The sequence below is a fragment of the Odocoileus virginianus genome, chromosome 30 (assembly GCF_023699985.2).
Source record: "Odocoileus virginianus isolate 20LAN1187 ecotype Illinois chromosome 30, Ovbor_1.2, whole genome shotgun sequence".
In the NCBI taxonomy this organism is placed as follows: Eukaryota; Metazoa; Chordata; class Mammalia; order Artiodactyla; family Cervidae; genus Odocoileus; species Odocoileus virginianus.
The window spans coordinates 30,711,208-30,737,921 of NC_069703.1; the positions used below are offsets into that span (position 1 = coordinate 30,711,208).

A 26,714-nucleotide genomic window follows, 5' to 3' on the forward strand; every position below is an offset into this window, starting at 1 on the left:
GTGGTCCAGTCTCCCCTCCCCACTAGCCCGTGTCCCTCCATCACGGAGCCCACCTTCCCGTCCACTCCTGGGCTCGGGGCTGACCGTGCTCCTTTGGGGCAGACGCTGGGAGGGACATGACCCATGACGGTCCCCAACCCATGATGGTCCCCATGCCGCAGGCCTAGCACAGAGGAGGTGTCAGAGGCCGAGAAGGGAACGGAGGCTTTAAGTGGCCGGCGGTCAGACAAACAGCATCAGGGCGCTTGGACGTGAGGGGCTGGCACGGTCCCAGGCTCAGCTGCGCGTGCTGGGAGGTTATCATGAGGCTCTTGTCATGTCTGTAGACCTGACTCCTGGTTACAGGACGGGAGCAGGTAGCAGAACCAGTTCAATGACACTTCAGTGAAACAGACGAATCCTGCTGAGGAACATTCTAGAAGACCACTGACCCAGGCCATTGCTGTGGGGAAAAGACTAGGGGTGGAGACCTTCTAGAATAATACAAAAATGACCAAAGAAAAAGGCAGCCGTCAACCGCTGGAAGTCACTCACCGAGGCCTGCCCTGCAAGGTCCTTGTATCACCGCAACCCAGGCCTCCGTGTTCCCATCTGTGAAATGGGGCGTGAGCGGCTGAGTGGGTGGAGGCGTGGAAGGCTCCGGGGGAGTGCGGAGCAGGGGGGCTTGGGAGGGAGCATGGGGGTGAGCACGCCTGAGCTGGGCGGGGAGAGGGGGCCGAGTGAGGCCTGCTGGGGGGAGCGGGCGGCCTGCCACTCCGGGACCCGACCGTTGTCACACCCGCCCCGGTCGTGCGGGGGGCTGGCCCAGGGATCTGCTTCATTGCCCAGCTCCCGGGTGGTCCTTGGGGAAGGAGGATTAAGGCCCGTCTGGGGGCTTCCAGGAGCACCAAGGGAAGGCCTCGTCTCGTCCAATCCCCCCAAATGAGAGAGAGAGGGAGCCCAGCAGGGCCTGGGGCGTGCCCGGGTCCTGCAGAGGTCCTGTCCGCCGTGGCCACACCCCCCACCTTCCGGCACCCCAGGGCACCTCGCCCCTGCAGCGCCTCCCAGGTCCCACGGCCCCCGCCTGGCTGTGAGAGTGCCCCTGCTGGCTGTGAGAACGCCCGGGCCCTCAGGGGCTGGCCTCCCCTCCCCGCAGCTGCCCCACCCCCTGGAGATTCTGCTCCGTCCACTCAGGAACCTGTCCCAAAGGCCACCTCCTCCAAGAAGCCCTCCCCTGACGCCGGCACACCACCCCTAACCGGAGGGGGCTTCTCCCTCCCCCAGGGCCCCAGCTGGGACTCAGGATGTGTCTGCTGACCCTGCCCGTGCCGGGGGCTTAGTGGTCATAATCTTTAAATTCTGCTCTCGGGATCAGCGGCGCCTTCTTATGGCGCCGGAGGAGGCCGAGGCCCAGGGCTGTGACGCCATCTGCCCCTGGGCGGGTGTTGAATGGCAGGGCTGGGACGAGACCTCAGGTGGACAGAGGCCAAATATCCCAATGGTTCCCGTTCCCCAGCTCCCAAGCCGGACAGAACAGGCAGACAGCGGTCCTGGTTTGCGGCCTCGGATCCTCACCTGTCAGTCATGCGGGCCTTGCCTCCCTCCCCAGGAAGGCTGCCAAGGCCCTTGCTTCCCCAGCCTCCCTGCCCGGTTGCCCGGACCCTGAAAGCAGAGCCGGGAATGCAAAGGAACAGGATGAGCATGGGACGGACTTGTGGGGCGGCAGGGGTGGCCCCGGGTGCGGGCGCAGGCAGGCCCGTGTCCGGAGTGACCAGATGCCGCGAGCCGGGGCCGGGGCCGGCGTGGCTGCTCTACCACCTCCCCACGTGCCACTTGGACCCTGAGGAGCCTGAGACCCCTTCGTCTTCAGCCCTGCCCCACTTGAGGGCGGACAGCCAGTCACAGCCAGGAGGGCCCCGAGAAACGCTCCTCAGAAACCTCGGGGAGACACTTCTTAGCACCCACAGTTCTCTGGCACCTACGCTGAACTGGACACTTTACAATCATGGTCACACTTGACCTGTAAGGGCCCTGCTCACGGCCTGTAAAGGGGCCTGACAACTGTGGGGCGAAGCTGCCTGCCAGGGAGACAGGCTGCTGTTCGCCTGCTCAGCTGTGCCTGACTCTCTGCGACCCCACGGACTGCAGCACGCCAGGCCTCCCTGTCCTTCACCATCTCCCAGAGCTTACTCAAACTCATGTCCATTGAGTCGGTGATGCCACCCAACCATCTCATCCTCTCTTGTCCCCTTCTCCTCCTGCCCTCAATCTTTCCCAGCATTATGGTCTTTTCAAATCAGTCAGCTCTTTGAATCAGGTGGTCAAAGTATTGGAGCTTCAGCTTAAGCATCAGTCCTTCCAATCAATATTCAGGGTGGATTTCCTTTAGGATGGACTGGTTGGATCTCCTTGCTGTCCAGGGCACTCTCAAGAGTCTTCTCCAACACCACAGCTCAAAAGCATCAGTTCTTCGGCGCTCAGCTTTCTTTATAGTCCAACTCTCACATCCATACATGACTACTGGAAAAACCATAGCTCTGAGTAGACAGACCTTTGTCAGCAAAGAGATGTCTCTGCTTTTTTACACAGTTTAGGTTGGTCTTAACTTCCCTTCCAAGGAGCAAGTGTCTTTGAATTTCATGGCTGCAGTCACCATCTGCAGTGATTTTGGAGACTGAGTAAATAAAATCTGTCACTGATTCCACTTTTCCCCCTCCTATTTACCATGAAGTGATGGGACCAGATGCCATGATCTTAGTTTTTTTTAATATTGAGTTTTAAGAGGCGGTCAGACCCAGGACGGTCTGACTCTGAAGCCGAAACGACCTTTGGCATCCTCACGCCCCCACTCCCCTCTCCATGTAGCACACCCGACCGACCTCTTCCTGGATGCCTCCTGACAGCTCTTGTCACTGAAGGAGCCCTGCTGTGGAGGGAACCCACCCAGGTCTGTGAGAGCCTGTCAGGGCGTGACTCCACAACTCACCCTTCCAGACCCTCCCCTGAGCCCGGGGCTGCACAAGCACTCTCGTGGTTAACCCGAAGAGGCACGTTCACCTCACACGTGGAGAAACTGAGGCCCAGAGAGGAAAAGGGCTTGGACTGAGGTTGCACAGCCAGCTCTGAACCCAAGATTGACCCCAAGCCCTTTCCCCCCAACCCCACCCCCAGGTCCTCCCCCCACTGCCATGCTGAGGAGCTTGGGGAGGGCCCTGGGCCAGCCCACAGGACCTCCGCACCCTCCTGCGATGGGGAAGCCACTGCAGACGCCCCGGAGCTGAGGCTGCCAGAGCCCGCCTCACCGGCACAGCACCCCGCAGGCCCCCACGGCCCCCAGGAGAAGCCTCTGTGCCTGCCCCCGGGTCCTGCCCTCTACACTCCAGGCCTGTGGGCCCTGGAGTCCCCCAGACATGCCAGGCTCTTCCCAGCTTTCAGCCTGCTCCCTTGAAGCCCCCACCACGGGTCAGGTCTCTTCCAAGGAAGTGGAGGGGGCTTCCTTGTGGTCAGGGCCTGAGTTTGCTTAAACTGTGTGTTCAACGACCACGTGAGCTAGGGTTGTCAGACATAACAAAGAAAAATGCAGGCGGTGCAGTAAAATTTGAATTTCAGATAAATGATTAGCAATTTCTTTTTTTAGTATAAGTATATCCCAAATATGGCATGGGCTATACTCATATTTTTAAAAAAAACAAACCTGTTCTGTGTAGTCACTGGTGGGGGGACGATTTATAAAAAAAAAAAAATTATTTGTGGTTTGTCTGAAATCTAAACTTGGCTCAGCACCCAGAACTTCATTCGGCAGCCCTAATCGGAGCACCTGCCTTGGGTGAGGATGCCCATCCTCGGGCCCGCACGTCCTCTTTGCAACAGAACTAACGACGCCCGCCTCCTCAAGTCAGGAGAAGGGAAGTGACGGTCAGGTGTGGGCAGAGGCCTGCGGACAGCAGCGCTGAGGGCAGAGGGGGGAAAGGTGAGGGGTAGCGGGGCCGCTACCTGCGGGCGGGGACCCCCCAAATCCACGCCTGAGGCAGCGGGGCCCTTTCAACTGCGGGAGTCGGAGGGGAGAAAGGACCGGCGTCCTGCACGGGGTGAAGGGCCAGCCACTTCCAGAGTCAGCAGAGGCACAGGTGGTGCCATCGGGCTGCGAGCAGTCACCTGCCCCCAGGGGCACGGGGCACGGGCCGGGGCCCCAGCCCCTCACAGCCCCGAGCCCAGCACTTAGGCCCCGGCAAACGGAAGCCACCTCCCACCTGCCCGGTTCGCCGGGCATCTGACCATCAGGGCCCGGCCACCTGCCCATCACCAAGCCCCGAATCACTGTCCAGGGCCTTGCATCTCGTCAGTCCCACCCCCACGCATGGTTCCCGTGAGCGGCTGGAGGACCCCTGGCTGTGGCCGCCCTGCCCACTTGTGGAGCACCCGGCTGGTGCCCTCCCAGAGCTGTGTCCTCCAGCTGGGAGCTGGGCCCACCCAATCAAATCCGTGCCCAGACCGGATGGGGAATGGGACCAGATGCGGAGCAGGGCCCAGGCCAGCTACCCGGCAGAGGACCCCACTTACAGGCCATGTGGCCTTGGGCGGGCGAGTTTCCCTCTCTGAGCCTCACGTGCCTCATCTGGGAAGCAGGAAGTGCATCGGAGCCCAGGAATCATGCCCGGCACGGTGCTGGGCCCTGGCAGGGACTCAGTAAACAAGAGTGCTATTCAGTCGCTCAGCCGTGTCCGACTCCGCGACCCCATGGGCTGCAGCAGGTCAGGCCTCCCGGTTCATCACCAACTCCTGGAGTCCACTCAAACCCATGTCCACTGAGTTGGTGATGCCATCCAACCATCTCATCCTCTGTCGTCCTCCTGCATCAGGGTCTTTTCAAATGAGTCAGTTCTTTGCATCAGGTGGCCAAAGTACCCGAGTTTCAGCTTCACCATCAGTCCTTCCAATGAATATTCAGGACTGATTTCCTTTAGGATGGACTGGTTGGATCTCCTTGCAGTCCAGGGGACTCTCCAGTCCCCAGTTACCTAAACCTATCAACAGCTTGGCAGCGGGCAGGAAGTCCCACTTGGCGCTGAGGCAGGCGAGCCGACAGCTGGAGCTGGGTTAAGGGTCACGGGGCAGAGATGGCGGGGGGACCCGAGAGAGTCGAGGAGCTGCCGGAGGACCTCCCGTGGCCCGGTGGCTGAGACTCTGCGCTTCCAATGCAGGGGGTGCGGGTTCGATCCCTGGTTGGGGAGCTGAGATCCCTGGCACCACGCAGGGTGGCCAAAAAACAAACAAAAACAGAGACCCGTCTCCTCCAACCCTGCCAATGCTCAGGGACGGCACTGCCCCTGGGCCCCTCACTGACACCCCCGTAAACCCCGGGATGGACTCTGGCCCCGTCCAGCGGCCCCATTCAGCCCCCCTCAGCAGCAGGGACTGTAGCTCTCCCGCCCAGGGCACCCCAGCCACCACCCGCTCCCCCAAGGGGCCTGGGCAGAAGCGTGGGGCCCACTCCGGACGCGCAGACTTGTGGGCACATGTGGGCCGTGCCCAGCAGGCACCACACTCCACCCGCCACCTTCTCTCCCTGGAGACCTGCCGTCCTCCGGGGCCACCCCTGCCCCCTTTTTCCTCTCTCCAGGGTCGGCCAGGCCGTGGAAAGCCTTCTCCACACACCCGGGCGACTGCCTAAGTGCTGACTCTGTCGGCCCAGGAGACAGGAGAGGACAAGGGCTGAGGCTGTGGCCTCGGGCAGGCCTCCATCCTGCATACCCCACCGTCCCTAGCCCAGAGAAGCCAGAGGGCACCTTCCCAGCTCTGAAGCCGGTGGAGGGCTCCGGCCTGGCCCACGCCACTGGACACAGCCCGAAGCTCTGGAGGGCAGGGGGGCGCCCACATGCTGAGCCCCAGGGGGAAGAGCCCTGCCCGGCACATTCCTCGGCCAGAGGCTCCAGGCTCAGCCGGGAGCAAAGGGGGCCAGCTGGCGGCACACGAGCCTGCGCCAGGCTCCGAGACTGAGGTCGGGTGGCAGATGAGGAAAGACGGGGAAGGCAGCAGCCCCAGGCAAGGACCGCAGAGCTGCAGAGACACAGGAACCCAGAGCAAACAGCGACCACTGAAGCCCGGGGCCTGCTCCAGATGCGGAGGCTCGTGGGCTGGCGTGAGCGCAGGCGGCGCGTGCACGGCCGCGTGCATGCTGCTGAGTACCTGTCCTGCCGGCCAGGACGGCGGAGGGCTGGGTGGAGGGGCGGAAGGAGCAGGCAACGTGGGGTCAGGGAGGAGGCAGGCTGAGGGCTGTGGGCAGAGAGACAGCAGCACCAGAGCACCAGAGCCAGGCTATAACTCGAAGGCAGAGAGAGTCTCCCTTTCGGGCTGGTCCCTGGCCCCCTGGGCCCACCAAGCCAAAGCAGCAGGACACGCCCGGGGCCAGGCTCCACCAGCGTTCACCGCAGGGCACACGTGACAACTCGGCAGGTCAGCGGTGGAGCTGCACTGGCCCGTGGCCCTGTGTCCGATGCCCCATCACCACCCCTGCGCTCGCGGGGGTCTCAGCTGCACGGCCCGGATGGTTGGCGCGCCCCTGGGCCCTCGGCATCCCGCACGCTGCCCCGTGCCAAGGGGACAGTCCAGACCGGAGGGCACACAGGCAAGCGGGCCAGACACGACCGTGGAGTCCCACTCCCGCCCGCCCTGACTCCCGGCAGGCAGACCGCTTCCTGTGGGGCCATCTCCTCACCTGGGAGCGGGGAGAGGTGGAATGCCTCCCCCCACACGTGGGGCTGACGCGGGAACGCCGATGAGAAGAGTCCCGACGTCTCAGCCAATAAAACTGAGGGTGCGGGCGGACAGAGGGGCCTCGTGGGGGGGGGGGGGACACTTGACCCCCGTATGGTCCCCTCACAGAGCAGAGCACTGAACTCGGAAGGCCGGAGGCCAGGGAAGATGCAACCCGCTGGAGGAGCCCCGAGGCCTTAGCCGTTCGCTCTAGAAGAAGGGGCTGAAGCCCCATCTCAGGCTTTATTGCTGAAGGCGGACTCCAAGGCCTTAAACCCTGCAGCCATCATCAGGCGGGGCCAGCCTGGCATCCTCTGAACCCCCCACTGTGGTCGCCTGTTGAGAAAGACAAGGACCCACGAAGCAGTCAGCCCAGAAAACGGCTCAGGACAGGAGGGGACCAGCTCCTCTGGTACCTCATGTTCTTTGCTGTCCTCGGGAGATGCGGGCTGGTGGAGCGAGGTCTCACCCTTGGCCAGTCTCCACCCCGGCCCAAGCTCCGCTGGGGGCCCCACCTGGGACCCATCATAGACCAGGACGGCCTCCGTGCCAGCCAGTCATCCATGACTGAGGCGGCCCCTGGAAAGCACCCCGGGAAGAAACCAGGAAGAGCTGTGACCGTGAAACAAGGGGCTTGATGCCAACTGATGGCCTGGGCCAAGGCTCTGAGGCTTTTGCAAGAAATCAAAAAACAAACGGCAGAGAAAAAGTAAACGTCTCATCATGAGCTCTGGGGACCCCAGCCCTGCCAGCCCAAGGAGCCAAGCCGCGGCTGAGCTCCTGAAGGTGCTTGGGCAGCCCGTGGCCCCGAGGCGTGACCTCACGCCGGCTCAGCCTCCGGTGGCGCTCGGCGCGCAGGTCCAGTCCTGCCTGTTCACCCGCACCCTCCCCCACGCTCCCCGCGGGCATGCTGGCCCAGATGCGGCTGCTCCAGCTCACTCCCGGCTGGGAGGTTACATAAGAGCAGCTCCACACAGGAGCGCGGACCCGGGAGGTCCTCGGGACACAGCAGGGAGCAGGAGACGATGGACCTGCCAGGGGGAATGAAATCGCTGTGCTCGGGTGAGAAGCATGTTCCCGACAAGGCCCGTCATCCACCTTCAAAGCCGGACGTACCTGGACCCCACCTGAGATGCGTGTCTGTTAAAGCCAAGATTCCACAGACTGCAAATGAGTTCATCAGTGATAAGGACAGTCACTTCCTTACCACAGGGCAGCAAGTAAACTCGTGTAAACTAAACAACCACCCCAGCCCGCAGAGATCGACAGTGCATTTCACGGCGGGGGTGGGGTGGGGGGGGGGAGTGTGGTGCCATCAGGGGGGCGGAGCTGAGACGTGGATGAAGGGGTGGGTGCCTGATGCCCCCTGAGCCCGGCGGCCCCTCAGGAAGCCCAGCCACCCACTCACACCCCCAGGCCCCCGCGCACTCGGCACACACTGTGCCCGCCTGCCAGGGCCTCCAGCCCGGCTCTCGCGACAAACTGCCTCCGTCTCCCGGGTGACTGCCTGTGGTGCCTGGCTGGGGGCTCGGGCAGGGCCCGAAGTCCTGGCTCCGGGAGTCCTCTGACGACGCCTGGTGTGCCTCCTGTCCCTAACGGTCTGGCCTGAGCGGGGAGCCACATAAACTGGACATCGAAGCCGGGGAGGCAGGAGGCAGAGTGGCGTGTGGGGAGCTTGAGGCGGCGGCCACTGCAGGCTCTCCCTCCCCACAAGCCCTTGCTCGCGTCGGCCCTGCCCTGCGATCTGGGGAGCTCACGGGGGCCCTGCTGCCTCGAGGAGACGGCTGCTGCCCAGCGACGTGGGGAAGCACGGCTCCCGGCCCCGGGAGGCAGCTGCCGCAGCGGTTCAGAACACGGCCTCAGGGGCACAGACCTCCGCTCCAGCGGCGACCAGCTGGGGGGCCTTGAGCGAGCGATGCAGGTCCACAGTGCCCTCCGGCAGAGCTGTTAAAAGACTAGAAATCACACACACACGGGCCTGGCAGAGAAGGCGCTCGTAAGGGGCAGCTCCTCGTCATTCTGGGGCAGACCCCAGGCCTCTCCCAACGTGGCAAACCCGCAGAGACGTCGCCGAAGGATTGCCAATTCGAATGCCAAACACCCTCTGCTACAGAAAGACCAGTGCCCAACTGTGCTGAGCCCATCTTTGGCCGGGGACTAGAAAATCACGTGTCTTTGGGCTCCAGCTCTTCAGGCCCAAACAATGAAGAGAGAAGCCAAGGCATTTATTTCAGAGAAGATCACAGCTGTCAAACGCAGTGCCCCAACTTGCTGGCTGAAAACAGACAGGCTCCATTCGGCGCCAAGAGACCGCGAACATGATACATACGGAGCTCCCTGCCGACGCCGGCAAGGGCCGTGCAGGCAAGGAGACGTACTTGGCCAGTGTCACCGAGGAGGGGCTTGAGTGCAGGCAACACCTCCCTCTCCAACGGGTATGAAGTCACTCGTTTATTTCTCAACATGTGCACACGCAGGGACTCAGTGGGCCAGGACAACTCGTGGCTCCCAGGTATGTGCAAGTCCTTCGACAGCTTGGGTTACAGACAACTTCAGAGCTAGCGCACCACACACACGAGACACAACAGGAAGCCTAAGATCCCAAGCCACTCCAGGAGTGAGGGGAAGGGGAGCAGTGACGCGGCGCCCCAGGGGATCGCGTGGGAGGAGGGACACCGAGGGCGCAGGCAGGCAGCTTCCGTCTCTGTCGACCGGCCTCCGAGTGGGGCTCAGGGCACCGAGTTCAGCAGGTCCTTCAGGAAGCTCTCTGCATCCGTGACTTCTGACAAGAGACCTGGAAAACAGGCGGGGGCTGCTTAGCTGCGGCATGCACGGCCCAGCCCAAGTCACGTAGGCCGCGTCCTTGTGGAGAACGCAGGGTCCCCCGACGAGCTCCAACCAGCTGCTCACCGGAGCCCAGAGACGGCCGGGAGACGGTCACCGAGCAAACACTCGCTTGCCAGTCAGGGGCGCCGCGCTCATGATCTCCCAAGCGTGGAGATGCTAAACCTGGGTTCCTGGGCCCTGCAGGGAGCCTGCAAGTCCACAGTGGCGCAGCGCATGAAGGAGGGGGTCTCTGGAAAGCGTCTCTGCGGCCTTCAGCATATTTCAGAGGGACCGGAGGCCAAGAAAGGCCGACCCCACCACCCTCGGAGGCTGGGACCCAACCCCTGGTCCAGGGCCTGGTGCCAGCGGCCAGTGCTCAGGAGCTCTGTTCCCTCCACCGCCAGATAGGGGGCCAGGGATCAGACGAGGCCAGTCTTGGGAAAGTGCCGCGGGCACAGCATCGGGCCCCCTGCAGCCCTGCCCCTCCCTCACAAACAGGGTTCACATTTGACCACCATGGGGCCGTCAACCCGCAGGCCTGGCCAATGCTCAGACAGAGGTGTCTCCCGGCAGCCCCGCTAACGGAGGGAGAGTGACTCCCATCGGTTCCTGCTGGTTTTGGAAGGTGTTTCTGTCCTTGTGTTTGAAGAGGGTGTGTCTGATGTTCTGAAATTTTCTACCAGTTTGAACAAAGCAATAAAGCCAGGCTGTGAACGCCTGCGCTTGGAGGGCATGGGGAGAGGCTCCCACCCCATGTGACAGGGCCTTGCCCTCCCTGCCCGGGGCTGACGCGAAGCCCCGCCTTCCCATGCCCACCCCCTCCTCCTCTGGCCCAGACTCTGCCGTTCTGGAGATGCTCTGCAGACCCCTGGGCGGCAGGCATGGCGCTGGGCCCTGAGAACACAGACACAGGACTACCTGCTCTCACTCAGGGCTGCCTACCGGTGAAAAGCAAAGAGTGCAGCCAAAGTGAAGTGTCCAGGCTGAAAAGACTCTCCTGAGAGCACCGAGTGAAGCGAACCAAGAGATGCAGGTGGGCAGCGCCAAGCCCTGATGCCCAGACGACGCGGGGGGCGGCAGGCCCGCAAAGGCAGAAAGGGCACCCAGCCCACAGGAGCGAGGCAGGCGCAACCCCGCGCTCTGGCTCTGGGAGCCCCACCAAAAAGGGCACCCAGCCCACAGGAGCGAGGCAGGTGCAGCCCTGCGCTCTGGCTCTGGCCGGGGGCAAGGCTGCAGCCTCATGGGGCGCGGGGCCTTCGTCCCAGGTAGGTTTTCTCAGCGCTGGCCCAAGGCCCCTCCCCTTGCTGTCACCTGCTGCGTCATGAAATCAAACAAAGTGTGATGTTTGCAGTTGGTACAACAGGTTCGTTGCCTACAGACTGTACACCAGAAGACAACAGCGGACTTCAGTTCCCCAGCGGGGGTGAGGACCTGTCTAAGGACATCGCGGGGACGGCAGGTCGAGATGCTGCACTGTACCCACAAGCAGAGCCGTTCTCTGCCCTCCTTCGATACTATTTCTCTCAGGAGTCAGAGTTGGTATCACCCACACCTCCCCAGGGGGCAGCTGTGACATATGATGTCTGGATCCCCAAGAGGCAGGAGGAAGACAGGCAAGCTCCATGTTAATTCTGCGAACTGTTATAAATAGTCAGGAAGCCAAAGGCACTCTAGTGCTTTTTCCAGGCATTCCCATTGGGAATCTGCTCAATCATCAAAGCCTCGGTTGTCCCACTGTGAAATGTGCATAGCCACAGCTCCACCTCACACGGGGATGCCCCGCATCCTGGGGAAGCATGTGCGCTGCACATAGCGCCTGGACTGAAGTGAGCCCCATGTCGCAGCTGCATCTCGTTCACCAGCGACCTGGCAGGTACACACCTCTCCCGGACCTCGTGGGGGTCGCCCACAGGCTGGTTCTCGCCTGTTTCTCCCCGCATATGAAGATGAAAGCAACGGCCAGCACCCCTACGGTCTGTGAAAGAGGAAAACCCTTGACACTGACCGGCGGCGTCCAGGAACTCCGAGAAGGTCTCCACCGGCATGAACTCCTCCTGGAAGGCCTTCAGGGCCTTGTCGGCGGCCTCGTGGATGGGCATGTCGTTGTGGCGGATGTACTCGGCGAGGGAGCAGGACCAGCCTCCCTCCGTGTTGCTGGTCGGCACCTTCTACAAGCAGTAGCAGGAGACAGGCCAGGCGGTCACCGGGGCCCCAGCCCAGGCAGGGAGGACGCGCGCCCTCCCGTCACACCCACATTTTCCCTGGAGGATGCATTCTGGTTCCAGGAGCAACACCACTTTTGACCACTCCTCTCACAGCTCCTCTCAGGCACGAGTCCTGGGAACCTACAAGCCTCGACCGGCGACACGGCCTCCCCTCCCCACACCTCCCACACCTGCACTTCCCCAGGAAGAGGGGCTCGTCAACACGGTTTAATTGAGCTGTTTCACCCAGATGATGGAAGGAGCCAGCTGTAAACCCTCTGAGTCTCTCAAGGCAGAGAGGAGGGACCCTATTATGAAGGTGGCCAAAAAGTTCATTCGGTTTTTCCGCACTATCTCACGGAACAAACTGTTTGGCCAAGCTAACATAAGCTAGGCTGGAATAAGTTACACTCACACAAGGCAAGGACTTGACCCCAGAAAGGGACAAGAGCAACCAGCGCGAAAGGGTGACTGTTGGGGGTGGGGGGAGCACCCTCCTGAAGGACAGGGTCTGCAAGAGCAGGAGACAGGGCCCAGGGATGGAATGGCCGTGGGTAGAAATGCAGTCACGGACAGGGGTCTAAGCCACTGGAAACCCTCCCCACGGTGGGTGGGCGCCGCCTGTTTCTCGGGGGAGCTGGTGGAGCCGGAGGCCAAGGCAGGGCCAGAGCCCCCACACAGATGCCCACATGCCTGCCAAGCCCAGGGGCCGCCTTACCTTAAACATGTTGTAAATGAGATCGACAAGGGCCCAAAAGAGAAGGGAAGAGCGATACACCGAGTAGTCCTTCAACGCCTTGTCTGTCAGCCTGGAAAAGTGTCAAATCTCAGGTCTGTGGAGGCCCAGGGAGAGACTCACGAGGAGAGAGCCCAGCGCTCTGGGAGCAGGGAAGGACCCTGGGAGTCATGACCCCCTCCACCCAACCCCCCTCAGCCATCTTCTCAGAGGGAAGCAACTGGGGCCAGAGCTGCTGAGGCGCTGGGGCCTGTGGCTCATTCACCACACGACAAGACGTCCTGTGCAAGGCACCTCAGCCGTGACCCTGCCGAGTCAGGGGAGATGGGGCAGAGGGGGAGAGAAGCCGCAGGTGTGGCGGCCAACAGGCTACTGCCGCCAAGAGACGAGGCGGAGCCCACGCTCCTCTGGGTTCAGTCCCACACATGCTCTCAAACTTGACGGGATATAATAAGTGAGGGAGGAAACAAAGGCTCTGCTTCAGTCCCTACATTCCCACCAGCAGAATTTTTACCTAAACCAGCCACACACAGGAACTCATCAACCACGTGCTGTGTTGAAAAACAGAAGCTGGTGTAAAGCTGGTTTTGAGCAACAGTGACTACTGGGACAAGAGCTGCAAACACCCCGACACTTCCTAAATCCCGGCGTAATCCCAGAGCTGCTCACCACACCCCTGGGTTCCTGACCTGCATCACTGTCACCTAATCCAGTGATTCAGTTCAGGATCAGAGAGCAGCCAGGAATACCGGGGTACTGGTGACAGCAGCGTCCACCGCCTACTCAGCAGAGGCTCTGGGTCTCAGGAATGATTACAGAAGACAGAGCCACCATGAAATCCAGGGAGGCCAGTCCTCTCTGCACAGGGAGAGAGGTGCCAGTACCCGGATGCAGTGTCTACAACCCAAGATCTAGGATAAGTGTTGTCTGTAAAGGCTAGAGAACTCGTCATGGAGAGTCTACCCCCGAAACAGAGTCTGCAACCAAAAGGACCAGACTGAGTACTGACATGTGCATGCACGTCACGTGTTTATAAATGCTAGACTCATAAGACAAGCACAGATGTTATTCATCTAGAGGCTAAAACCACACTGTGCATGTGGGCCTGAGTGAAGGGACTAACCAGCACAGCACAGGCTGCCCTCAGTGAACGTCTGAGCCGGTCACCAGAGTACGGGGACGAGGGGGGATGGCTCTGCTTGCCAAAGCGCCGCCGTGCCCCCGGCCCCAGCCTCTCCAGAGCGCCCGCCTCCGCCCCTCCCACAGCACACGCGCATACCCAGCCTAAAGGGAGTCTGCTGCGGGGTGGGCCTGGAGGCAGGACGAGAGCTCTCTCCCAGCAGGTCTGCGTGCTGGCAGACGGCAAGAGGAGAGGCTCTGACGGACACCTAGGAAAGGCCCAAGCTTAAACGCTTGCAAGTTCCTCGCAGACTTTTTCCTGAATGTGAAACACACAGGAGAAAGCAACTTTGTACAAATTCCCAGATTCTGTGTATCTGCCGCCTCCCCCCACAACAGACTCAGGAGGAAGCCGTTGGGCAGCACTGCCCCGACCTCCAGGGGCCCCTCGCACACCCTCCTCGGGGGAGTCCTGCTGCTCTGCCGGCCGCTCACACCTCCACGCCCTGCCTGCGCTGCTCCTTCTCGGAGCTCTTTTGCCTTGGTGGCAGGAATCCGGGGTGGCCCTGCCCAACTTAATTATTTAAGGCTCATTAGTGAAGGTGACTAAACTGCTACACAGAAAATGGCAACTCATGAGCCAGCTCACACTGGATTTGCTAATTAAGCTGTGACCAAATCGGCTTTTCCTTAACTGCCTGGGACACTAATGAATGCCAGTCTCCTGAGTGAAAGCCGCACAGCTCCAGTGGGCTCGGGTTTCACACCTGTCACCGAGGGCCTGTGCCCAGCGGACAGCCACTCTGCGCCGCGGACGCGGGCCGAGCCTGCTCACCCACAACTCAGCACCGCCCACATCCAACTTTCTGATTTCTAGGAGCGAGCTAAGGGCTAGGATTCCTCAGCGATTCTTGAACAACAACAAAGTGAGCTAAACATTAATGCTTCGGGCTCTTGGGAAACCCTGGGAAGTGCTTGGTCTGGAATGGTGATGGGGGCCAGGGCAGGCTGGATCCACCAGCGGAGCTCCAATCTGCTCTCTGGGCCATGAGGTGCCCACAAACAGCAACGGGATAAATCGGAGCAGACGGAGGTGGAGACACCAGGTGCGCAAACTCAGGCCCATGGCTGTTTCCACTTGGTTTGTCACTACTGGGGCCCAAAAGCTCCTCCTCTGAGCCCTTGTTGGAAATGTCCCCTTAAATCCTAGATACACGAGGACAGACCCACCCAAAGCGAAGCAGCTTTCCCTCAAGGGGCAGAAGCAAGCCACCAACCCACAGCCTACTCTGCAGGATGGGCACGCGGACTGCGGGGGCCACCCCAGGCTGAGAGCCGCGTCACGGGGCCCCTGAGGCGTGTGGGGATCCACGCAGTCCTTACAGAGGGCTTCTCGCTGTTGTCGTCTGCAGCTGTTTCCCTCAGGATGCCTCCCTGATGACCCAAATCACAGCACAGGGTCATGAAAATGAAGACCACTTCCTTCCTGAAATGCCCTCCTTCTTCGGGAGGTATCCAGTAGCAGAGACAGAGAAAAGGCTCGTGGAACGCGGGGCAGAGGGGAGAGGAATGTGACCAAGGAGAGAGATGACGTGTTTTCCATGTCAGAAAAGAAGCTCCGCGAGCACGGCCCGGAGGCTTTGCTAGTTTAAGCCAGGCCTAGCAAGATTTGGAAAACCGGGCTGCCTGCCCCAGCCGCCTGCCGGCCCGAACTCTCCTGAGAAGCTTCACGCGGTGCCTGGCTGGCTTCCTCCCTGAGGAATTTCGCAGAGGTGAGCCCAGCTCACTCCTAGAGGCTGAACACCTGCCCCAGAGGCGGCCGGCACCTGCCCGCCATCAGGCCGAGACTCTCGGTGAGACAGTCTGAGCGGGGTCAGGGTCAGCCAAAGGCTAACGAGCTGCCTCCTCTCAGCACCTGACATTCAGCCAGCTTCTCCACAGAGGCTTTCAGAGCCCAGGCAACAGCCTCCTGAGCAGAGGCTTCCCGAAACGAGCACTGACCTGGTGGCGCCCCCTGGAGATACTGCCCGGGCCTGAGAGGTCACCAGCAGCCTCCGCAGGATTTCCAAGCGGACAGCTCGCCACTTCTCCGGGGGCAGGACGTGCAGGGCCAGGACCGTGAAATAGTGGGGCCCGTCCACTTCGAAGGCACTCTCCACCCACTTCTCCTTGGGCTGCTCCAGAAAGCCCTGGAGGTTCTTCTCCTCTCGGGATGTTGCTCGGGTTCTGGAACAAAGGGGACATCTGAGGGCAGGGCAGACGCCCTGAAGCAGACGGCCCGAGCAGCAGGGGGGCGAGGGTGTGCCGGCCTCCCGTCGGGAAGCCTCCTGAACCGCCCCTCCCGCCCCTTTCCAAGCGGAGCCGCCCCCCCAAGTCCCTCTCAGTGGCATCCCCTCACCCCCCGCCCCCCGCCCAGCTCCACACGACTCCAGCGTGCACGTGACCAGCGCTTTCACAGACACTGCACCGCCTCAGTGTCCTGATGACCCTGGAAGGGTATCTGAAGGCCTGGGGGGTGAGGTGATGTGACTCGAGTCACCGGTCTGTAGCCTCTGACTGAGCCCACGGCCCACAGGCCTCGACTCCATGAGTCTCAGTACAGCTAATAACTGTTCACACGGCACTGGCCCCGGGGTCCCTCCCAGGCTATTCAGGTTTGCTCTCTTACGGCTCTCGGGCCCTGTCCCCTTCCTTAGACTAGAGTCTTCCCGGCGCGCCCTGCTCCCCGTTCCCGCGCCTCTGCACGGCAGTAACAGCGGCGATCGTCCACTTCCCCGCCAGGTGCATTCTAAGGTCATCTCGTTCGATCCTCACGACAACCCAGGGAGACAGCTACCCCCTCAGTGTTAAAGGAGGGACTGGGGTCTGAGTAGGCCGTCCGGCTCCGCCCCCGCAGCATGGATCCCCACTCTCTCTGCCAGGAAGCTTCCACCAGCTGCTGGACGGGCCCTGGAGGCCACTGTGCCCTCATGACCCGGATGGCGCTCTCAGACCCTGAGGCCTGGAGGCCACTGTGCCCTCATGACCCGGATGGCGCTCTCAGACCCTGAGGCCTGCTGCCCTTTATAACCTCGTGGAGGGAAATAAAAACACACGGGGGGCACGGATGCAAGGTCACCCGGCCTGCGGATGGCGCTGCCGGAACTGGACGGGGTGGGTGGGGGCGGTGCAGGCTCAGCACGCCCTCTTCCGCTCCACGGACAGAACGTACTGGGACAGGAACACTGGACTAGAATCGGGAACCAGAAGCTTCGTGCCATCGCAGGACCCGCTCAACTCTGCTGGCTGGTGGTGCGCATGACACCCTCACCTTCATATACAAAGGCGGGAAGGAACCCTGCTCAACCAGCCCCGTGACCAAGCTCACACGCCGTGAGCCGGTGAAGGAGGGAAGCGGCGCCTCTCCGCGTGGCTGCCGGCTCAGCCCTCACTGACCGGAACGCTGGACACAGGCCCTCCTGTCCCCCGCTGAGGGGCCGGAGCCTGAGTCACGCGCGTCTGCCGTGGGAGACGCAGACACGCCTGAGGCCGCCGGCTCTGTTCCGCCAGGCAAAGCACACAGCCTCTCCAGGTCCGCTGCACTCCCCGGGGCACGGTGCAGCCCCTGCCACCTCACAGCTGCCAAGAAGAGACAAGGGCCCCTCAGAGGCCCACGGCCGGGCAGGGAGCGCTGCTCGGGCCTGAGGCACCGCGAGGGTGGTGGGAACGCTCTGGCTGTCAACAACGCAGGCTGCTTCCTCGGTCCAAACAGCTGAGCGGGTGAGGTCATGATGGGTGGAGACCCGCCAGCGCCTCTCTAACAATGAAGACTGCCGTCCCCAGAGCGGCCTTCTACCTCACAGGAAACGGCCTTCTACCTCACAGGAAACGGCCTTCTACCTCACAGGAAAACGGGAGGGAAGGAGAAAATCACTCTGCTGAAGACCAGGAGGGTAAGAGAGCAATCGCTCTGCTGCTAAACTGAGTGCAGCTGTCTCGGGTGGACTGTGCTCAGCCTCTGCACCTGTCGGCACCGGCCCCACGGACGGGAGACTCTCACTAGAGCGGGGCCCAAAGGCATGACACCGTTTCAGTCAAATCGAGGAGCTAAGCACGTTCCATCTCTCAGCTGGCTTTTTAAAGCAGAGCAGACCACTGACTACTCTCTGCCGTCTCAGGGCCCCCGGCCGCTCCCAGCGTACACCCCGGTGAAGACACCTGGGTTTTCTCCTGGGCTACCTTAAACAAGCCCTCTCCTCTCACAGTCGCCAGAGCCTCACTCACTGGAGAGGAAACAGGGACAGCAAGTCCAGTCTCCACTTACGGATACCTGGTCTGTGGTCCTGCTGCGTCCTCCAGCCGTGACACCTCACTGGGAACAGCCTGTCCGCTCTGGCCCAAGGTCCCCCCACCCAAGGGAACATTCTCACAAGCTGGGGCTACACTGAAGCAGAAGCTTCAACGGTCTGGCCTCTCCACTCCCTGCTCCTGCTCCAGCCAGAGGCCAGTCCTAGGACACAGCCCTCGGAGGAAGCCGAGACAACAGTGGAGAAGGAAGCGCCTACCGCTTCGTCCTGAGTGAGTCCACAAAGACCAACGTTCCCACTGCAGTAAACACTGCCCGGGGGCCCGCGCCAGCTCTTGAGCTGCCTGTGGGGTGTGGCGGCGCCGGGCGCCTGGGGGTACGCACGTGTTCAGCACGTAGAGCACCGTGTGCACGATGTATGGGATCAGGTGGATGTTGCTCTCGCGGCCACCCCCGCCCGTGTCCGCACTGAAGGACTGCTCCATGGCGAAGCGCAAGAACAGCAGCTTGATGTCGTGGATGTTGAGCTGGTACGTGGGCTCCCGCTGGCCCGTGCACTCCTGGAGGTAAGTGTTGTGCCTGGGGGAAGGGGACAGACGGCGAAGTGGGAGCCAGCTCCACGGCCAGGACCGCTGGCGAGGCAGCCGGCCTTGCTACCCCCGCCGGCCGGGTGGGTGCAAAGGTCACACCAAGGACAGGGAGAGTAGAGGACGGGCAGGGCTTGGGGGCGAGCACGGCACCCTTTCATTTCTGCTGTGACTGAACATGATGTTCAACAAGCTCTGAGAACGAACTGGTCTCGGGAGCCATTCCTTGAGAGACTAACGTCATAAAACGTATTGTGACCACAACTGAAGTACATTTTGGAAGAAGAAATGTAGGACTTATCCACTCTGCCAAGGTGATCTATCCATAAGCATCATCCACTCAACCTCCAAAAAAAAAATGGTTTTTCCATGGTGAATATATGTCACCATCTACCTGGGCTCTGCTCAATTAACTCTGGGCCTCGGTTTCTTCCCCTGTAGAACGTGTGTAACGACACACAGTGGGCAGTTCACCGCGGCCCGTCTGCCAAGTACCTGATCCCTGAGCTCAGCAACGGGACTCAGGACGCGCATCGCCATCCTAGACATCCGTGGGAGACGAGGGCCTCAAAGAGGGCTCCGCAGCTCCACTCTGGATTTTAGGACAATGGCAGCTTTGAAAGTAGCCCGATATTCCCCAAGCCGATAAACTATTTTCATTATTTAAAACTCAAGAGGAACGGGAAGTCAACTCTGGGAAATTCTGGCCTTGAGGATCAAGTCAGGGGTCCCGTGTCCTGAGTCCTAAGATCAGCAAAGAAGGGCAGGCAGCAGAAAGCCCGAGACTCCCCCTGGGGCCCAAGGAGCTGAGGGTGCAGGGTCCTCCCAACAGAGTCACTCCTGCTCTAGGCAGCTTCTGTGAGCAAGCGAGGATGGACATGGATTTCCAATGACGGGGCTGAGCCGATGGCTGATCTTCCTCCACCTCCTGGGAACCCCCCTCCACCTTTCTTTGGCCACACCACGCACCCCAACCAGGGCCTGAACCCATGCCCCTGGCAGTGAAAACACAGAGCCTAGCCACTGGACCACCAGGGAAGCCCGACCCCCGCTTCTCCATCGCGCTCCCTGCTCCACACACACCTCGCCAGGCAGGTGGCAAATGCCGACTCGGGGACGTGGGGCCCCCAGACCGGAAGGAGCCCGTTGCACTTGGTGTTGGCGTTCTGCAGGGCGGCGCTTTCCCACTCCTCCCGGCCTCGAGCCAGCCTGGATTGGGAGGAGAGCAGGGACCAGTGAGTGACTACTGACTCTACAGAGGGGCAGCCGCTTGTAACCACGAGATGGTAAACGCCGGACCCACAGCCTCCATTAGGCAAGACTGCTCTCACCAGCCCTGGGCCAAAAGCCAAGTGTATTTTCCCAGGAATGGTTCTTGGGCCTATATGGCTGAAGGCAGGACACCCTACTGCCCAAAGCGTAAGGGACAGGATGAAAACTTCAGGGCTGGCAGCCCTACCCCCTCCCAGGCCAGGGCCTCCAGCAAGCTGCCTGCTCCCCTGCAGTGCCCGGTCTGGGACAGAGGAACACATGGGGGAGGCCCGTGGGAGGGGCCCCGCAGGAAGCAGGCCCACCTGACGGCCGCCAGGTGGCAGTCGTAATGCACGATGTTAAAGTGGGACACGGTGCTGTAGCCCTGCTGCTTCCGGGGCTTGCTCTCCATCTCTTCCAAGGCGACCCGCTTGGTGAAGGTGTAAATGCCCAGGACCTTAGTGGGCTGCAAAGACAAGGAAAGAGAAGGAGAGGTGAGGAGAGGCTCCGCGGCAGGCTTTAGAAGGAGGGGAAGCTGAGCAGAGGGAACCCTGGGGGCTATATTCCCATGAAGGGCTGGGCTCATGAGTACGGGACGGTGAGCCCTGCAGCCCCTTGGCTCAGCATTTGGCAGGGAACAGCCCCGGTGAAACGAGCATGGTGGGGGGCAACCAGAATAAGGTGGATGCTGGGCAGACAGGGGCAGAAACGCAAGGTTGAACCGTCCTTTTCTTTCTGCAGCCTTCACCTGAAAATGAAGACAAAAGCGCCTTCCTGGTCAGTCGCTTGTTTTTCAAAACTGATCAGAAAGCCCCAAGGAACCTGTCACCTCGGGACTTACAGGCCTGGAGCCCCGCAGCCTGCCCGTCAGCAGGCCAGGGAGCGAGGCAGTCAGCTCGTGCTGGAGGGGAAGAGGGCACCCCCGAGGCCTCGGGGCAGCACACGGTCGCCTGCTGCGCTGCTCCCAGGTGGTAAAGCGAGTCTGGGGGCGCCGAGAAGGCTAAGGTCCTGACCCTCTCGCCAGCTTACCTGCACGGGGGCAGCATGGTGTCTTTTAACAGCCCCGGCTCTGAACTGGCCTAGAATTCTGCCTTTGCTACAGGTACTGTTTCCTCATCCACAGATGAGAGCTTTTCATCATTACACATTTAAAGATAAAATGACCCAGCGGACATAACGGCTCTGAACACAAGGCCTGGCACAGGGCGGGACTCAGAGAGCGGCAGCTGCTGCTGCTGAGGACTGTCCAGATCAGCCTGCCTCCCGCCTCTGAAGAGGACGGCTGGTCCTCGGCCGTGAGCCCCCAGTGGGCCCGGCAGCGCACCTGGAACTTGTAGCCCTCCCTGCATATGCAGCACGTGAGGCCCGGCTCCTCGATCAGCTCCTCCATCTGCTTCAGCAGCGCAGTCTTCGTCACCACCTGGCCCTTCTCGTTGGTCTGCAAGGGGGGTCCAGGGGCGGGTCAGATGTGGCTGCGACCCACCTTCCACGCAGGCCCAGGACACGCGGGCACATGCTGACCCTCTGCATGTGGGAAGGATGGCTGCGCTGAGAGGAAACCCCTTTAGCTGGCCTCTAACGAGGGTACAGACCCAGATTCCCCTGCTCTTCTCTCCCTGCAGGAACCACTGAAGCAGAGGAAACCATCCGGCTGGAACCCTGACCAGTGGCCGCCGGCCACCAGCAAGGCCCCTCTCTGTGCCAGCAAGACCAGGCCTGAGCTGCGGCGTATGATTCATTTACTGTTCCCATGAGAGTTTTAAATCTGCTGACACTCGAGTTTGCCGGTTGGAGAAGGTCTCACAGGACTGCGGCCTCCTCCAAGGTGGGGCAGTGAGGACAGCCCGGGGCCCCTGTGTCACACAGACCTAGGTTCAAACGCCTGCCAGCCGTGTATCAGCTAGGCGCCCTGGCCTGCTTACTGCACCTCTCAGCCCCAATTAGTTCCTCTGAAAAATGGGTGTAATATCAACCTCACAGACCCACATGAGGGGCTTAAATAAAATCTTAACAACGGTTATCACCGCTTCTAAGGTTTCTGTAAATCTGAGCCGTTTAGCCTCTGAGTCTTCTCTGCAGAGCAGAACAATGAGAGTCACATCTCTAAGGCAAAGTGTCGGGCAGGGTGCCTCACACCCCACCTCCCAGCCTGCATCTTCACCATGCCCGACCCCAGCTCCTAAACCTCTAAGCACGCATGACTGTGCCATGGCCACCCCCTTGTCAACAGGGTAGGGACCCGGGAAGGCTGTACCGTCATGCCCAGCGTGCCCAGCGCCTTCTGCCGCATGGCCATGGCCATGCGCTTCTTCTCAGCCCGGGTCTCCCTGCGGGCCGCGTCGATCTTCTTGTTCACGTCGGGGTGCTCCCGCAGCGCCTCCAGCAGGTTCTCAGCCAAGGTCCCAATGCCCTCGTCGCTGGACACCTGCTCCAGTTTATGTAGGTTGGTGATGGAGTCGGTTCCAATCAGAACCTGCCAAAAACGGACCAGCGAGCTGAAGGCCAAGTACACAGGCAAGGGTTCTTCTCAGAAGCTTCAAGGTTGGAAAAAAATACAGAATGCGCACAATCTCACATCATCTGCTTGGTTTCGATCGGATCCTTTGACTTTACACTTCGAGAGATCGGGACAAATGGAGGAGGTTAGGCTCTGCCCCCGACCGAGGAGTCACCACACTCTGCAGCCTCAGCAGCCCTGTCTGTAAAATGGAGGCAGGCCAGGGTCGCTTGATGATTAAATCAGGTGACATACGTAAAGCACCCGGCACAGCGAAGGTGAGCAGGGGCTCAGGTCAGACGCTCCAGAGAGTGAGGCCTCCGTGGCGAACTCAGTACCCGCACCAAGTGGGGCTGGCCCCCCACCCTGACGGGGCTGGGCTGCGTGCTGCACCCGGGGCCCCTGGGGCCCACCAAACCCAGGCACACAGGCATTTTCTCAACCTAAGTATTCCAGACATACAAGTACACCTGGGAATAGGAGAAAGAAACAAATGTAAACCAAAAAACCCTGTGCTTAAAAACGCTGGCAGGAGCTACAGGACAGCGGCCCGCTGCCCACAGGGCTGTGAGTGCATCGCCCCACTGAGGGCAGGGGGCTCTGCTCGCTGTGAGGCCTTGCCACTCCCCAGGTCACCAATCACTACAGAGTCGACCATAAACGGAAATCAAGGTCAGCCTGTGACGTGAAAGTTCGGCAACCAACTCAAGTCACTAGCTCATCAGTCTAGCCTCACAGCACGTGCATACGTGTCCACTTTGTCCTTCAGCGCGACGACAGGTCAGCTCACATCTCAACAACTCTGAGCGCTGAACCCGCAGTTGCACCGCCCACTGAACAGCACACACGGGCTGTCTACTGTGCGAGCGTGCGTGCACACCCATGCACGTGACACCCGGCACGCCTGAAGCTTACACTCTGCTCAGGAGGACAGACCACACACTAATGATCGAGTATCACGGCCCCACCTCCCTTCACTCACTTCCAAACCCCAGAGCTCTCATCTCTTTCGAGGGCACCACCACCCCCTGTCGCTCAGTCCAGACACCGAGCAGAATTCTTGATTCACCCAGCGTCTTCACTGCCCACGAGCAATCAACCTCCAAACCCCATTTACTCCGCCCCCCAGGTCTCTGGAATCCATTCACTGTCTGCCTCACTGACTGGAGCTCAGCCAGCAGGGGCTCTCACCCAGACTCTGATAACTCTCCTTCCTGCCTCCCGTTCACCGCCCCGCACCCCGCGCTCCAGGGAACAGCCAGGGGCACCGCCCTTGGAGACAGCACACACTGCTCTCCTTGGGGAGCCTGACATGGACCCGCGCCGATGGCTCCGGCGCCAAGTCATGCAACTGCTCTCACCTCCTGGCATGCTCAAGCTCTCTCACCTCTGAGCCTTTGCAGCCCATGGTCTCCATTAGAAACCCCCTTTCCTTTGACCCCTTCCACCCTGCACTGACCCCGTGCTCTGCTATCCCTACACCCTGGGCTCTGTCTTCCACCAGACAGGAAGCTCTGGAAGACTCACATGAGGACTGCTTCGTTCACCAATGCTGCTTCAGCCTAGCACAGCTCGAGTACATGACAGGCAGGACACACACTCGTAGGGAAAGAAGAGTGAGTGGTCAGGAGTGTGAATGCCAAGCACCTACCCAGATGAAGCCTTATTTTAAAAAAGAATCCAATCAGCAACTAAGAATAAGCCTGGAACCCACTGACCAGAGTTCTCAAGTCAATGTCTTGCCACTGGTCAAATTACAATTCTGTCCCTTGATTTATCCACATTCAAAATAATGATGTTACAAAGATGGGGGGAAAATAGTGAAAACGATTATGCAGGAAGAATTATCCATAAAGATGCACTGATTATGACGATTACTACTAAATTGAAGAAAAGTTGAAAACAATAGCTATTTGAGGGAGGGAGACATATGGACCATCTTTATTGCGGCCAATTAACCACATTTTTGGAATGAGCTATCAGAAAACATCACTAAATGAGAATGAGACCACCCGAAACAATGACAAGAGAAAAGGCAGCCATGAGAACTCTCGAAACTCAACATCCAGAAACAAACACGACAACTAGAAACGGGGCAAACAACGCGGAAGTGCGTCACTGAAGACAGACGGGAGACACGAGAAGACGTGCGACGAGCGTCGTTCGCCACCGGAGAAACAGATTAAACCGCAAGACATCACCTGACATCTATCGGCGTGGCTGAAACAAAAAAACAAACAGTGACACCCCCAAATGCTGGCAAGGATGCAATAAAGCAGGACTGCTCAGACTCTGCCGAGGGGAGAGGAGAACACTGCAGCCCCTCTAGGAAACGGTCTGGCAGTTTCCTGCAAAACAAAATGATGCAACCACTACGTAAGCCAATGTAACTGCAGTCTTGGGCACTTAACCCAGAGAGATGAAAACTTTGACAAAGACCTGCACATGAAATTAGTCCACTTTATTCACAACAGCCTCAAAATCACAACAACCCAGATGCCTTTGAGTTGGTGACAGACAAACAGGCCACAGGGCATGCCCGCCGGGGACTACTCAGTAATGAGAAGGAACAAACTACTGACAGACACGACAGTCAGGATGAAGGCCAAACAATTATGCTGAGTGAAAAAGGCCTATCCCCAAAAGTCACTGGTGTTTGATTCCACTTCGTACACGGCATCCTCGACAGGACAAAAGCAGGAGATGGAGGCCAGGTCAGCGGCTGCCCAGAGAGGCGGATGCGGCTGGGAAGGACCACAGGAGAGCGCCCTGTGGTGAGGAGTGGTCCTGAACTTGACGGCATGGATGCCCACACCCTGGCTGTGATGATTTACTACACCTTTGCAAGACACAGTATTGAGACAGACTAAGTAAAGGCGACACATGATGTCTCTGTAATACTTCTTAGCAACTGCATCTGAATCTAGTCATCTCAAAATAAAAAGTTTAATTTAAAAACTAGTCCTGACCGGCCTCCTGTCTGGGTCAATTATTATTTGTGAGGGTAACAGATGTCTCGACCCAGTGAACACCAGGAGTGAGCAGCACAGTGCACAAGGTGGCCCCCCCGAGAACCGAGTTTTCGGCTGCCAGCACAGAGCAGAAGACAGCTCTGCTGTGATGGTGATGGTGTTACAAACGTCCCGGGGACTGTGGCCAGAAGCCGGCTTTTACCCCCTGGCCAGCCACACCCTCACAAATGCTGCTCAGCTGAGCCATGAGACAATGAAGCCCCACGTTAAGAATGAGCTGAATGAGGAAAACACAGATGTAACTGCATCCTCTCTGCACACAGAGAGATGAACCAGGTGACTTCTGAGAGTCCGTCCACTCTGGGACTCTTATACATTGGGGCAGTTCTCAGCACTGCTAATCGAGGCAGTTACCTTGACTCAAGTCATGGGAGGTGAGCCGAGAGGGTGTGGTTCCCTCACACATGTCCACCCCAGAATAAGGCCCCATGCATGCTGGTTACTCACCTGTGTGGCAGGGTGCTGGATGGCTAGCCCCCGAAGAAGCCTCAAGATGAAGGGCAGGGCCGGGCGAGACAAAAATCTTTTCCAGACGTCAGCGTCCAGACTGCAAAGCGAAGAGAGGCTTATGAGCAGGCCCGGGAGGCAAAGGTCACCTAGAACCGGCAGCGATTCTGGCTCGTTCAGACGTGGCCACACCTTCAAGCTACCGTAAGGAATCCCAGGGGACCACCCAACTCAGCTGAGAAACCAGGAAGAAGTAAGCGTCTGAGGGACTTCCCTGATGGTCCAGTGGCTAAGACTCTGAGCTCCCCAAACAGGGGGCCCAGGTTTGACCCCTGGTCAGGGAACTAGATCCCATAGGCAGCAACTAAAAACCTCACATGCTGCAGCTAATACCCAGCACAGCCAAATAAATAAGTCTTTAAAAAAGAAGGGAGTACTGGAAACAGAAGCCAAGAAACTGCCATCCTTTCCCACAGCCCCACGGGCTGCATGGTCGCCATGAGTTTCCCGAAGGGGAGGTTACCCCAAGGAAGGCTGAGGGGTGGCAGGACAACGAAGGAGAGAAAGAGCCAGGGAGAGCGGAAGGGGGGTGGAGCTGCTTACTTCTTGGCACTGGGAATGTGCTTCTTCATGTAGTCCAGGGCACTCTGGGTGATTCCCTTCTGCAGAATCAGATCCTTCAGCTGATGCCCATTGCTGTTGTTCTTGATGCCGGCTGCAATTTTACAGAAGCAGTCCAGGAAGACCTTATCATCACCACTGTGATCTTCATCATACCTGGAGGAAAGAGCAAAGACCCTGAGTGTGTGAAAGGAGCAATAAAAGCTGACCATGTCATTCTCCTGGCTCACAATCCTCAAAGTCCTATAGTACCAACTCCTGAGCACAACAGAAGACCCTTCCCACCTGCCTCCTGCCATGCTCCCTCTTCTCCGCCATGTTTCCCAAATTCCCAACTTTCTCTCCCATTTTCATGCTTTTGCACACCTGAGTCCCTC

General features: G+C 59.7%; 1 protein-coding gene across 6 annotated transcripts in view; it reads right to left on the reverse strand.

The window, feature by feature from the left end:
- Positions 1-8,936: 8,936 nt before the first annotated feature.
- Positions 8,937-26,714, reverse strand: part of UBR4 (ubiquitin protein ligase E3 component n-recognin 4) — a 131,608-nt gene continuing 113,830 nt past the window's right edge. For all 6 annotated transcript variants that reach the window (XM_070458796.1, XM_070458798.1, XM_070458795.1 and 3 more), the window contains 11 exons: positions 26,320-26,493; positions 25,717-25,816; positions 21,995-22,213; positions 21,065-21,178; positions 20,064-20,206; positions 19,573-19,698; positions 18,287-18,481; positions 15,619-15,843; positions 12,481-12,571; positions 11,564-11,726; positions 8,937-9,526 (listed from right to left, as the gene is read on the reverse strand). In XM_070458796.1, the coding sequence (XP_070314897.1) occupies positions 9,462-9,526; positions 11,564-11,726; positions 12,481-12,571; positions 15,619-15,843; positions 18,287-18,481; positions 19,573-19,698; positions 20,064-20,206; positions 21,065-21,178; positions 21,995-22,213; positions 25,717-25,816; positions 26,320-26,493 (1,615 nt within the window). In that variant the 3' untranslated portion in view covers positions 8,937-9,461. The remainder of the gene's footprint in view (positions 9,527-11,563; positions 11,727-12,480; positions 12,572-15,618; positions 15,844-18,286; positions 18,482-19,572; positions 19,699-20,063; positions 20,207-21,064; positions 21,179-21,994; positions 22,214-25,716; positions 25,817-26,319; positions 26,494-26,714) is intronic.